The 12,317-nt window shown below is 41.3% G+C and overlaps 1 protein-coding gene and 1 long non-coding RNA gene across 4 annotated transcripts in view; one reads left to right on the forward strand and one right to left on the reverse strand.

The window, feature by feature from the left end:
- On the forward strand, nucleotides 1-7,186 carry LOC147652534 (uncharacterized). The gene is made up of 3 exons (XR_015288309.1): nucleotides 1-230; nucleotides 3,879-3,995; nucleotides 4,084-7,186. It is a non-coding gene; the product is annotated as an uncharacterized LOC147652534 (long non-coding RNA).
- Nucleotides 6,978-12,317, reverse strand: part of TRAF6 (TNF receptor associated factor 6) — a 22,230-nt gene continuing 16,890 nt past the window's right edge. For all 3 annotated transcript variants that reach the window (XM_086894053.1, XM_023927949.2, XM_086894054.1), the window contains exon 7: nucleotides 6,978-11,406. In XM_086894053.1, the coding sequence (XP_086750179.1) occupies nucleotides 10,525-11,406 (882 nt within the window). In that variant the 3' untranslated portion in view covers nucleotides 6,978-10,524. The remainder of the gene's footprint in view (nucleotides 11,407-12,317) is intronic.

The following is a 12,317-nucleotide window of genomic DNA, read 5'->3' on the forward strand; positions in this document are numbered from 1 at the left end:
GGAGTACCCTTGTTATTTCCACCTGTGAGAGCAAGTGCTGTATAATTTTGACACTTTACATTTCCCCTGTGTGTGAGTTCATCCCTTCCTGGGGGCTAATCCTGCTACAAGCACTTCTTCAGGTCTTGTGAAAGCTGTCCTAAATCCACAAGGAGTGGCAACTCAGATGTTTGAGTAGTTTGGGAGCATTTCTCCAAGTGATGAAAAGAAATGACAACGCCAGTGCTTAAGTAAGTGAACTAGAAATTGTCTTTATTTACCAACAGTTGCTTGCTGTGCGTGGCCAGCACAGTGGGGCCACAAATATGGGCTTGTGTGTAGGAGACTCACTTGTATGGGAGAGAGCAGTAAAGAAGAGGTATATGCAGGTAAAGGAAATAGCTGACTAGATTGATCTTCACCTGAATAATTGGTATGACAGAAGGTAGAAGTCTTGATCACCAGGCTTTGCAATGAGCAAAAGGAAAGCAAACTCCTTAAACAAAAGGACAGTGGCTTGAAGGGTCCTACCTATCCTGAACTCCTACCATAGCACAGAGCAGGTTTCCAGTAACTGTGACTTGCAAGAGTACTCAGGGAATTGCTATTTGAAGTGTCTCTCATTTGGCTTCAAAGTTAATTCCCACTTAAGCCAAGAGCTAGTTGATAGTTCTTGTGGTACAATTATTATAGACTGTGCAGTAACAACCTCTGTTACATTGGCGAATAGACTGGAGAATCATTATTTCTGACTTGGAAACTTAGGAAGACAGCTGCATTGGCTTACACACAGGAGTTTTCTGTGGTTGTTGAGTTATTTAGTTATTTTTCTTTTATTTTTACTTTTTTTTTTTACTTTTTTTAAACTTTTTTCTTCCTTTATTTTTAAACCTGAAAGAATGAGTTTTGTTAGAATTCCTTGGGCTTCTCAAAGACAGACCAGTTACAAGACACTTAGTCTTCAACTCAGTGCTGCAACAGGACTGCCTAGAAAGTGACAGAATTTATTTATATTAAATATCAGTAAGAAACCACAGACTCTGTGCCATAAATCACCTGCCCTGCAGGCCTCTGAAACTGATTTGCATGGGTCACGAGTAAGCCAGCTCTCTTTTTCACTGGGGGTTTTTAATCCTCATCACACTAAAGGCTTATTGACTAATGTATCAATGGTTCTTGGGCATAAATTTGTTCACCCTTGTCCCCTATATATCTGTCTCATGGCTTCACTATGACAAGTGCTAAACCTTTCTCCAGGCACCCCTCAGGCTAATGGATTGTGTATTCTACAAAAACCACTCTCTTCTAGTATGTTTTTTTTTGTGGGAGTGGGAGAGGAGTTCTGTTGTGCATTTGTAACTTAGAATCTCAGAGATTCAGAATGACTTTCCATTATAAGTTTGAGTGAATGCAGGGGATTTCTTGTGATTTTTCCCCATCCTGTTGCTTTTTCAGAAGGCAGTGGTGGATGGTTATTGCATGCTGAGCGTTGCTGTGTTTGGTAGTGCAGATGGAGCTCCTCTATTCAGCCTGTCACTGAATGTCATCGTTCTCTCTTCTGGCTCTTAAATGTTCACCATCTCTCTTCCCTGAGAGCCCTGCAGCAGACTGAAGAGATGCTGCCCACTGGGCCCATGGTCCTGGTTAAATTCAGTGGCTTATCCTCAACAGCACTGTGTTAAGGAATCTTTCCTGTCCCATCATCCAGGAGCTGCTCTGGCAGTCACACTCCCACCCCCTGAGCTGTGGGAAACCCAGAACTGAGCTGGTGAGGAAACCTTTTCTCTGACTGTGAGTGTGGGTGGGTGTGCAGGGAGCCAAGAGGGGCACCCATGGGGTCACTGGAGCCACCCACTGTGAAGGGGCTTTGTTCCCAGCAGTGACAGTCTGGAGTGGTGGCAGTGTGGCAGCCAGAGTGACTCCTGAATGGTCAGACAGGAAAGTTTCCTTAACAACTTCAGGGAAAAGGAGCTGCCACCTTCTAGTCATCCCCCTGTCAAAGAGGGTCCTGTAGTCTTTAAAAAGTCCTGTTCTTTGAAATCAAAGTAAATGCTGCAGTAAATGAGACCTGAGGGCATTTGCCATGAGCCTCCTCCTAGCTTATTGAAATGTGTGAGCTGGTGTGAACAAGACACCCACACTTGTCAGGCAAACAAGAAAAGCCCATTTTCAAAAGCTTGTTTCTTTGGCTTTACCCAATGCTTAATCTAATTCACTGTTTGTCTGCATAGCTGTCCTGCTTTGTCTGGGATTTACAGAGTGGAGAGAAAATTGTTCAAGATCTGGACCTCTGTCATATTTTTTCTTCTTTTCCTGATTAATTGTTGTGGTTAGCTGATTGACTCATGGGCTGGTGATGCCTTCAGAGGGCAGCAGCAGCCTCTCTCCTCTCCTCTGGCTCAGCAGTGCTCACAAAGACTCAGTTCCATATGGAACAGGGAGTGAGGGTCTGTTCAGCAGCAGACACCGCTGTTTGTAGGGGCTGTGGAGAGACCAGCGGAGCAGAGCCAGGCCTTTGAGGGAGTGACTTGCTTTGCAGATGTGTTCTTCCTACATTGCTTCTTTGGGATTGCTCTTACTGGGGCTTTTGAGAGCCTTGAGAGGCAAGTAAATCTATCTCTGTGTCTTGGCCTCCGAGCCTGCCCTGCATTCCGCGGGCTGTGCCTGGGACAGCTGCTGGCACCCGCTGTGTGCACTGTGCTGTGCGGCCTCTGGCCTGGCTTCTGCCCAGAAACCACTCTACCACTGCAGAAAATGGGGGTGTGGGAGGGTGAGGAGAGCAGAACCCATGGGCCAAGCCCTGAAAGTCTTGCAGTGAGGGGTCCAAAAGTGAACACAGGATTAGAGATGTGGCTCAGAGGAACTATGAGTAAGTACAATTCCATGGGAGGAAGGCTTACCCACACTTTTACCCTTTCTCATTTTGGTAAGGACATGTGGTGGTGTTGGATGCACAGTTCTGGCTCAAAAATCTGGAGACAGTTGGACAGGACTGGGGCAATTTTTGTTAGAATTTATTTTTCTTATCTTTATAGAAATACATTATTATGTATTATACATGATCTATTTATAGTATACATTTGTATATTTTTAACAGTGCATCAATACAGTACTACATTTAATAATTTAAAACACGTCTTTTTATGCGTATGTTTTTTTATTTTTGTATTGAGTTTGTTATCTTTATAATTACTTTATTTGTCTGAGACTATTACAACTGGACTGAGACTATACAGGAATCAGAAACAGGCAGGGGTTAAAATACGTGTCCTTTGCATTCATTCCTTGGTTTCCACTGCTGTTCGAAAGCAGCCAAGGAACCAAGAAATCCACTGTGGCCTTTCATCACTGTTTTGGGTGTTTGGTGGTCCTGACCTCCCTTTTCCCAACAGTACTGACTTGCCTTTCAGGATAATTATATTTTTACCCATATAAAGTCCAAATTCTTTCCATTCCCAGATGACCCAAAAGCACACTCTGTACAGATCACCAAGATGAATTTAAAATATTCAGTTGCTGCATTTTATCTAGAAGGATGAGTACAGGCACATGCCTATCTAAAGGACTTTTGCATGAAGAAACTCGGGTTCAGGGAGTTGTTTCTAGAAGGTGAATCACACTGGAGGCACTTGCTTAGGCAAGTCTAAACTCCACACTGTGAAGTTTATCACACCTGGGTGTGATACTGAAACTAGGAACACTTGTATGTGTCACTTTTCCCTGGCAGTACCTTCGCTCCTTAGCACTCTGTTTCTGTTGTTGGCTTTAATAAAGCAATCATTTCGGCCAGATATGACCTTGGCCTTTGCTAACAAAGTTAAATCGTGGGGAGAAACAAGTCCATGCAGGCAGGAATACCAGAATGAAAATATTAATGCTAACTCAAGCATACTGTGTAGGATTTAACAGGCCAAACTCCTGGACTTTACACCTCCACCTGACACCTGCTGTGCAAGCACGAAGTTGAGAGGAGCAGATGCTGCTGAAGACAGAAGGGAAAACCAGCAATAATACAGGTCTGTAGCAGGGTCAGGACTCTGCACATCAGGTGAGACAAGGAAAGGTTCGTGTCATTGTCTTTCCCTTTTTTTCTTTTTCCCCCAGTGTGTTAATTATCAGCTGAGTTTCATGGAAATCAGTTTCTGTCTGAGAGGGCTAAGAAATTGAAACCTCCCATTTCTGGACAGTTTATCACAGGGCATTTAGGAAGCTATCTCTCCTGCTTCTAATCAGCTGAGAGAATGGAGGAGTTTTTTTAAAAATTGTCAATACCCAACTGCTAAAACACTGCTCTGTTTATGCCTTGTTCCCTTCCCTGTTGAGTGAGATAAGTCTCTGGACAAAAGCCACCAGAAAACACGGCCTATGAATCCGTTCTGCCCCAGAATGTCAAGTCTGGCCAAGTCAAGTCAAACCTGCTGGTACCTCAATGAGAAACTCTCAGCTGGAATCTTCAGGGCTGTGGGCAGAGCAGGGCTTTTCCCGCTTCCCCAGCGGGTGCCTGGCTGCAATAACCATCCCCCTGGCATGGCAGAGCAGCCAGCTCCTGGAGGCAACAGAGAGCAGACTGTAACAAAGGAGCAGCACGAAATCGCTGAACTCAGGAACACTCGTGCTCCATGGCCCCAGAGATCAGCCAGAGCACAAACCAAAAGGAAAAGAAGGGTCATTGGTTGAGGCTGGGACTGCAGCTAATAAAGGAATTATTTTTCCTGTTGCACAGTCCCCTCACAGCGATTTCATGAAGTTTCCTCTTCAGACGGAGAGGAAAACCCTCAGCCAAAATGCAACTTTCAGAGCTGGGAAATGCAAGAGGTTTTTCCGTGGAGCAAGCACATGTTCAAAGAATGTGACCACCAGAAGACCAGACAGTGAAGCAGAGGCCCCAGCACTACAGCAGAAAAATTACCTTCATGATGCTGTAGCTCAGTCTTTATTTGCTCTGCATCCAGCATACACTAGCAAGATAAATTATTTTTTACAGGGTTTTTTTTTTTGTTTTTTATCTTTCTATTTTTTGAAACAGGAAGAATTGCAATTTTTTAGAAGAGTTGAGAAGTGGTGGAAAAAGGTCCACTTGGGATAAAACATGAGTGAGGAGGGACTCAATATATGACCACTACTTCAGAATCTTTCTGCTTCCGTGCAGACAAGAGGAAATGAAAAAGAGGACAGGAGAAACAAGGACGGCTCTGGCTGGGGATTGGCTTTTTTTTATGCTGTTGTGAACTGGAAAGGATTGCAGAACTAGCATGAACTCTTCACCCATTCTGAGCCCTGACAAGCTTAAAATGACTTAAGCATGTATCTGCCTGTGTGCTCAGAGACATATTTATCAAGGTGGTTAGGTTTAAGAATTTAAAACTAGTAAAGGAAAAAGACCTGAAGGCCAGAGCTCCTGACATTTAGTACTTCAAGGTCACTAAGACTGTCAGGTCCTTTGAGGGTGGCGATGGCATGACTGAGTCCAGGGTGGTCAAGCTCTCCCTTCCAGATGGAGTGGACAAAGGCTCCATCCAAAGTGATGAGGGTGAGACCAGTGCCAGGGAAGTGTTTCCTTTGGTAAGTTTTTGTGCTAACATAAAAATTTCCTATTTGAGTGGTATGAGATTTTTTTTTTTTTTTTTTAAAGCCAAGATGAGTAACAGGCAGAATTCATCAGCCCTCTTACTCATTTCATCCAGACAGGTCTGGCATTCCCTCCTCACCATATTTGGTCCATTAACTTCCCCTTGTGCTCTCTTGTATTTGCTGTATATGCCAATACCACACTCAACCCTTTTCAGGGCTAATTCAGGAAGCTTTGTTGACCTCAGTTAATGCTGTCTTGGAACAGGCTAAATAGTCACAGCTCCTAAATGAGAGACAGCACAGAAGAGCTGAAGTTTAGCAGTGTAGTAAGGAACGGCACAGGGAGGTTTCTCTTTCCAGCCAGAACAGCTGGAGTGTTGGGCTCATGCTTTTTGGGGATGAGGAAGGTAGCAAAGCAACTGGTTTGGCACTAGTTAAGGATTTTAGCTAAAACAAACACGTTATTCCTGTGAAGTCTCTGCAATGAACTGGCATTTGTTCACAAAAATATCCAGTCAGAGTATCCTGGTCCATATCTAGTTCAGCCACCTTTTTTCAGAAATGTACAGGTACACGTATGTATGTATGTATGTATATTTGTATTTACACAGGTGTGAACATGCTCCTGCATTGCTGTTCTTCTACTTCTGTATGTGGATTTTCCATTCCTGAGGCAGCTGCAAATATTAGCTTTTCCTGCTTAAAAAAAGGTCATTATTAATCCGTCTTATCAGAAGAAGATTTTAGTGCACTTAATGTATGGAACACTAAAAATGGATTAACACAACAGATAACCAATGTCTGAGCAGGCCTTCCTATCCATTACTCATGGAAGTTATTAGGACCATCCTAATGGATGAAGGACTAAGTCATAATTAACTTGACATTAACAGCACATTATTGCAATACCACTACCTTTACTCAGAAGAATCTTAAGGTTTGGAATATCCCTTCCTGCAGATGCTATTAAAAACAGATCCAGAGAGATAAACAAGAGGTTGCAGTAAAGTCCATACTTCTTTCACTGCCAGAGGAACACCATCTGGTTTCTGATCTCAGTCTCCTGCAACACATTTTCAGCCCATAGTTGTTTTTATGACAAATAAAATGAGCAAGCAGATATGGGGCCAGTGAGGTGATAGTGTGCAGCTTTTTTGAGAGCTGCACCTTCAATTACAGTATGATTATGAGAACACTTAGTTTATTATCTATTACATGAGCTCTATCTTCTAGTAATGAATAAAACTACCACTACCCTTTATAAATTCTGGAAGCTTTTTATCTTGAAATACATTCTTTGCCTTCTTGGCACTGTATGATACCAGTCACTTCTGAAACCCACAGGACAGAGCAACTACCACAGCAGTCCTGCATCAGTTAATATTTTTGAATAGCCCTCCATATGAATAAAGATGCAACATGCAGTGCACAGTTTATTTGCTTTATTTTTTAAAGTTCTGTCAGAAACATAGCTGTGCATTAATTACAAAATATATTAAACTATCAATCAATTATTCCAAGAGAACAGGAGTACTTTCATTTTGTTCAAAGGCAAACCAATACAAACCTTTAACATTGACACAGAACAGTCTTTTGCATCCATCATCAATGTATTTGGTCTGCTGCCATCTCCAAATAAGAACAGAAAGCTCACCCTGATTCCATTTAATTGGCAAGTTTTATCCCTTGATAGCAAACATGACCAGACATGTCATGAGACCACTTAAAAAACAACTCTATACATCTCACATTATCTGAACTCCCACATATACATTACATACTAACATTTTTAGCAAAATAATTTTCCCTGCCCCGCAGGGGAAGACATTCAGAGGCAAACATGTTCATAATATATTATAATTGGGACTTTGTGCCATAGCAGCAGCTTTGCAAATACACATAACTAAGAGTCGGTGACTTAAAACATGTTAAAGACAACAGAAATTTGGAAGATAAAAGAAGCTAAGTTACTTTTTAAACCACCTTGAGTTCTAGTAAAGCTGCAAAGCATTGAGTTACAGAACGAAACCCCATTGCTGAACAAGTTACACAGGAGACAGGTTAATTAAAGTATTTCTTTGATTTAGAGACAACTCAATGCTGCAGACCTTTCTTCCATTTAAACAGTTCTAGCAATTATACCTCAATCCACGATGGTAAAAAAAGTTCTCTAAAGAAGAGATGTGAAGAAAGGGGAAAGAGGAAAATGGAACAAGTACATGAATAAGTATTTAGTTAACATTTATAATCTTTTTATGGATTTAACTGATACTTAGCATATTAGCTCTGACAGTCTCTCATGGAATACTCTGACATTACAGTAATTTGACATCACTCAGAGTTCTAGTTGGTAATATAAAAATACAAAACCAATAGAATAGCAGCAGTGAATAAAGCATCCATATTACTGTGGCCAATACAGAATTATACATGCAGTAGCCTTCTATTCCCTATTGGCTTGTGCTATTGTACAATTTTAACCTGAATCGTTTAAACCCTGCCACCACAGGGAGTTTCCTCCTCAGAGGCAAAAGTACATCAGATCTAGCAGATAAGGCTCAAAGCAAAAATTTCATTCAGAATGCAAATCTTCAAAAGCAAAAAAAAAGTGTTAATGCATTTATTGGGTCTTGGGTATAAATTATTTGAACAGAGAATAATGATATTTTTCTTATTGCTAGGGTTGAGGAAGGACCTGGAGCAGGAAGAAGCTCTCATATGAGAAGTGTTTTTTGGACTGCCTCCCCCTCCTGCCCCCCAAAAACGAAGGGGAACAAAAGAGAATGGCAGTTTCTGAGTATCTTGAAAAAACATGGATAGGTAACACAGCCTAAAAATGGAGAACTCCTGTACCGTGCCTTCTGTGCAGAGTGGCTTTGTACACTGCCATGAGCATCGACAGCTCTTGAGTAAGAATGGCTTTACTGGAAATACTCCAGCTGAAGACACTCCAGAACAATTCAGCTGATAGGATGAGGATATTCATTATAAAATCTACTTTGGTTTTAAAGTTGAGATCTTTCCCTATTTTGAGTAACATATGCTCACCTGTCCCCTAGTGACAGAGAATACACTGAAGTCATCAGTGCATGACAACTAACAACTAACTGCATTTACCATTAGCCAGGAAGTTCATATTTCAGTAGTGACAATACTCCACTGAGCACAATCCCTCTTCCATCTAATAGATTCTACTGGCAGAAGAAATTTTACTCATCTGGATACGATGAACAAAGTGGTAAGTTGGGTCCTGGAACTTTTACCTCTCATGCAGGCAGGCAGAGTATCTTCCCAAACCACTAAAATACAGTAGACTTTCTTTAGTCTTGTTTATATTAAGCAACGTGCCCTTTCCTCACTGGTATTGCTTTGATGAGGCCAAATAGTTGGAACACTCTTCAGTATCTCTTAAGCTGCAGTGTCTCCAATCTTTAGGTTGTTTCACGAGCTTGGATAAAGAAGACACAGAAGCTCACGCATTGTTTAGTTCTTTCTTCAGCATCTGAACTTGTACTTAGGTTATGGGGTGAACAAAACTTTTTTCTTCCCTCCTTTTAAAGATGAGATTCAGAATTTTATCAGCACCATGAAAGTTAAAATTTTTAGCACCAGTGAACTTGAACCATTCAGCTTGGACTGGTCAAAATTAATATTTACATGGCATACAATCAGTCAGTACAGAAAACAATAATACACACAGCATTAAGAACCTCATGAATCTTTGACACAGTGAACCTAGTGTTTGATAAATGAGTAATTATGGAAGCCAGATTTTCTTCCTAAATGCAAACAGGATTACAATTTTTCCTCATGCTGCTGAATTAATAGGCTTTCCTTACCATCCAAACTGCTGAGCTGGCCCAGCTCCTATTGTCTAAAGGGACAGGAAATACCCACAGCAGTTGGATGCTGATATGGCCAGCTGCCCAGAGAGAATTCACAGGGGATGACTTGGGTACCTCACCCACAACACCAAGAGATCACCTGAACAGATGCAGGTCACAAGTTCAGATTTGGTACAAATTTGGGTTTCAACAGCAGTAAAACAAATTCTGCATCACCCTCTCTGTTTAGTATATCCTTTTACTCATGTGTGCACTCTTAACCTGAAACATGTCCAGCACTAGGAGATCCCACCAGCACAAAGGGATTTCATTTAAATGCTAAACTTCTATATGTCTTGCTGATTGTGGCTGACATTCTGGGCCTAGACCACACTCTTAGAGAAAGATTTAATAAAGAGAATTAGGGAGGCACCTTCAGACCACATTTCAAATATTTCTTCAGTGAACTCAGCTCAGAGTCATTTAGCCTTCTCCACAACACTACCTCATATCTTTTAAAAATACCAACATCAACTCTGCATCAACTCTACATCAACATGCAACTTCCTGAAGGAGGAAAGGGTCAAAGCATACCTGAACCCTTGGTGACATGAACAAAGTCTTAACCCTAACTTCAAACTTCAAGAGACACATAGCCAATGCAAAATTCTAGATAAGTCAATATAGAAAATCTTTCAGCTTTCCCAAGCTCTGTGAAAAAACAAATGAAAAAAATCCCTCATTTTTATTAATTTTGCTCCTTCCTTGCAACAGCATCTATTCCAAGGCACTGAGGTGAAAAGACTTACAGGTCTATTTGATACAACTGAAGTTTAAGCGCTCTGAGATGCACAGGTTCTGCAATAGGATTTTCCTGTAGGCAGTGAAGTTTTGATTAACACTTCTTTTAGTTAGCTTGCTACAGAAGTAGCTTATTATTTTAAGAGAGAACCTTACCAAATATTTAAACATATGACCTCATATAAAAAAAAAATACGCCAGCAACAACAAAGTCCCACTCACATGAAGATCAACTGTGTTGGCAACTATGATCTTTTACAAATGCAGCCTTTGTGGACAATGAAGCACTTGTGTGATCTGTGTGGAAAAACATGAGTAAGGCTCCATTGCCCTGGTTAAGACTTGCAGGCTACATGGCTCCATCAGTACTGCGGGCCTGGAACCCTTCTCTGCGGACACTGTTCAAGTCCAGGCGCGTTAGAACCTCACAGCGCACCAGGAGCGTGTCATCCTTGACGAAGGTTCTCTGTTTCAAGTTCTGCAGGTGCATGAAAGTCACATAACCAAAACCTTTAGGATTGCGGTGAATTGTCGGTCTCTGGAAGGCCAGTAGCTCTGGCTTGGCTTCCATCACCTCTTCGTGGTTCTGCCTTTCTGGGCCTTCTGATTGATCCAAAATAGAAAGTCGTATGGTGCCTTGGAACGGCCAGGGCAGGTGGCTGTCATATTCCCCTTGCATAGTGTGGACAAACAGAGAGATAAAATTAGCGCAGCGCTGAGCGTTTGGTAACTGGATATGCAGGCGCAAGCACAGCTTGTAGCCAGGCTTCCCTGTATAGAAGCCAGGACTGTGCATCACTACAGGTCTCTCTTCTTCCTGGGCTTTCTGCAGTCCACTGAAGTTCTCAATCTTCCAGATATAAATACCATTACACTGCTGTGCCTCCATTTCAGTAATCTTTCCCTCCAAATTTCGAATAGTACGTTTGAGTTCTGCCACGTGAGTGTTCTGAGTCTCCATTTTAGCAATGAGTTCCCTGATTTGGTGATCCTGTCTTACCAGACGACCTTCCAACTGCTGAATAGTTTCTTTGAAGTTTTCAACTTCTGGATTGCAGTCATATGCAGCATGTGACACGTGTGAGAAGAGGGCAGGCTCAAAGGGTAGGCCATTGATGAAGGGGACAGGATTTGCAGCAGTAACACTGATATTCTGAAAACTCTGAGCCATCATCCTCATGTGAACCTGAGTGAACTCCTGCATATGTCGTGCCAGTTCATTCCTTTGCATCTAGGATTTAAGAGATATGGCATTAGGAACACATCAAACATCTGCAATCACATTTTAAATGTGGCTCTGAAGAAAATCAAACAAGTAGTTGCTTTTGTCATGTCAGAAAAACTGCAGCGTGAATCAAGGACAAAGGTGTGACAAAATAGCACTTTACCAATGGAGAGCTCCAAATTTAAGATCACTGTTAGGAAAAATGAAAAAGGAAGTTCAAATACCAGTGGGTAAATTGCAGAATCATTTAGGTTGGAAAAGATCTTTATTCTTTGCCTTGATGTTGATACAGCCAGGGTCAACAAAAAGCGTAGATATGAGGTGATTTCAGCAGAGAATTGTTAACCTGGGAACTTAAGATAGAACTGACATACATGACTGCAATATCAATCAGATATGTGCATTATTGTTTTTGTTAGCTTGGGACTTTGGGATTTCACATATTCTTGTTAGAATATTTATCATAAGTAATAGCATATGGTATAGTTGCATTAATTCTATGTAATGTTTAATAAGGGAACCTTTGATATATTTTTACAGAAGCTGCAACATCTCCAGGAAAACAACAAAATTTAAATTCTCCAGAAAAGACTGAGAACAACTTCTTATTAAAGGCTAAGACCCACACTTCAAATGGAGGCAATTTTGAATAAAGGCATGAAGTATTTCAGTAGTGCATACATTGAGAAATAGGAACAGTATATTTCAAACTGTGCACCTGAAAGTAAAAGCAAGATATGAAGAAAAATGGAGTATTTTACACTGAAAGCGTTCTTGTCAAATATTCCAAAAGCAAGCACTGTGCATTCACCTTCTTGTTACTGAACATTCATGATAAAAAAATTCAGGTTTTGTAGGAGTGATAATTTTCCTATGAAACCATCATTAATTATGGTGTACAATTTCAGTAAGACTCT

The sequence above is a fragment of the Cyanistes caeruleus genome, chromosome 6 (assembly GCF_971803275.1).
Source record: "Cyanistes caeruleus chromosome 6, bCyaCae1.hap1.1, whole genome shotgun sequence".
Lineage (NCBI taxonomy): Eukaryota > Metazoa > Chordata > Aves > Passeriformes > Paridae > Cyanistes > Cyanistes caeruleus.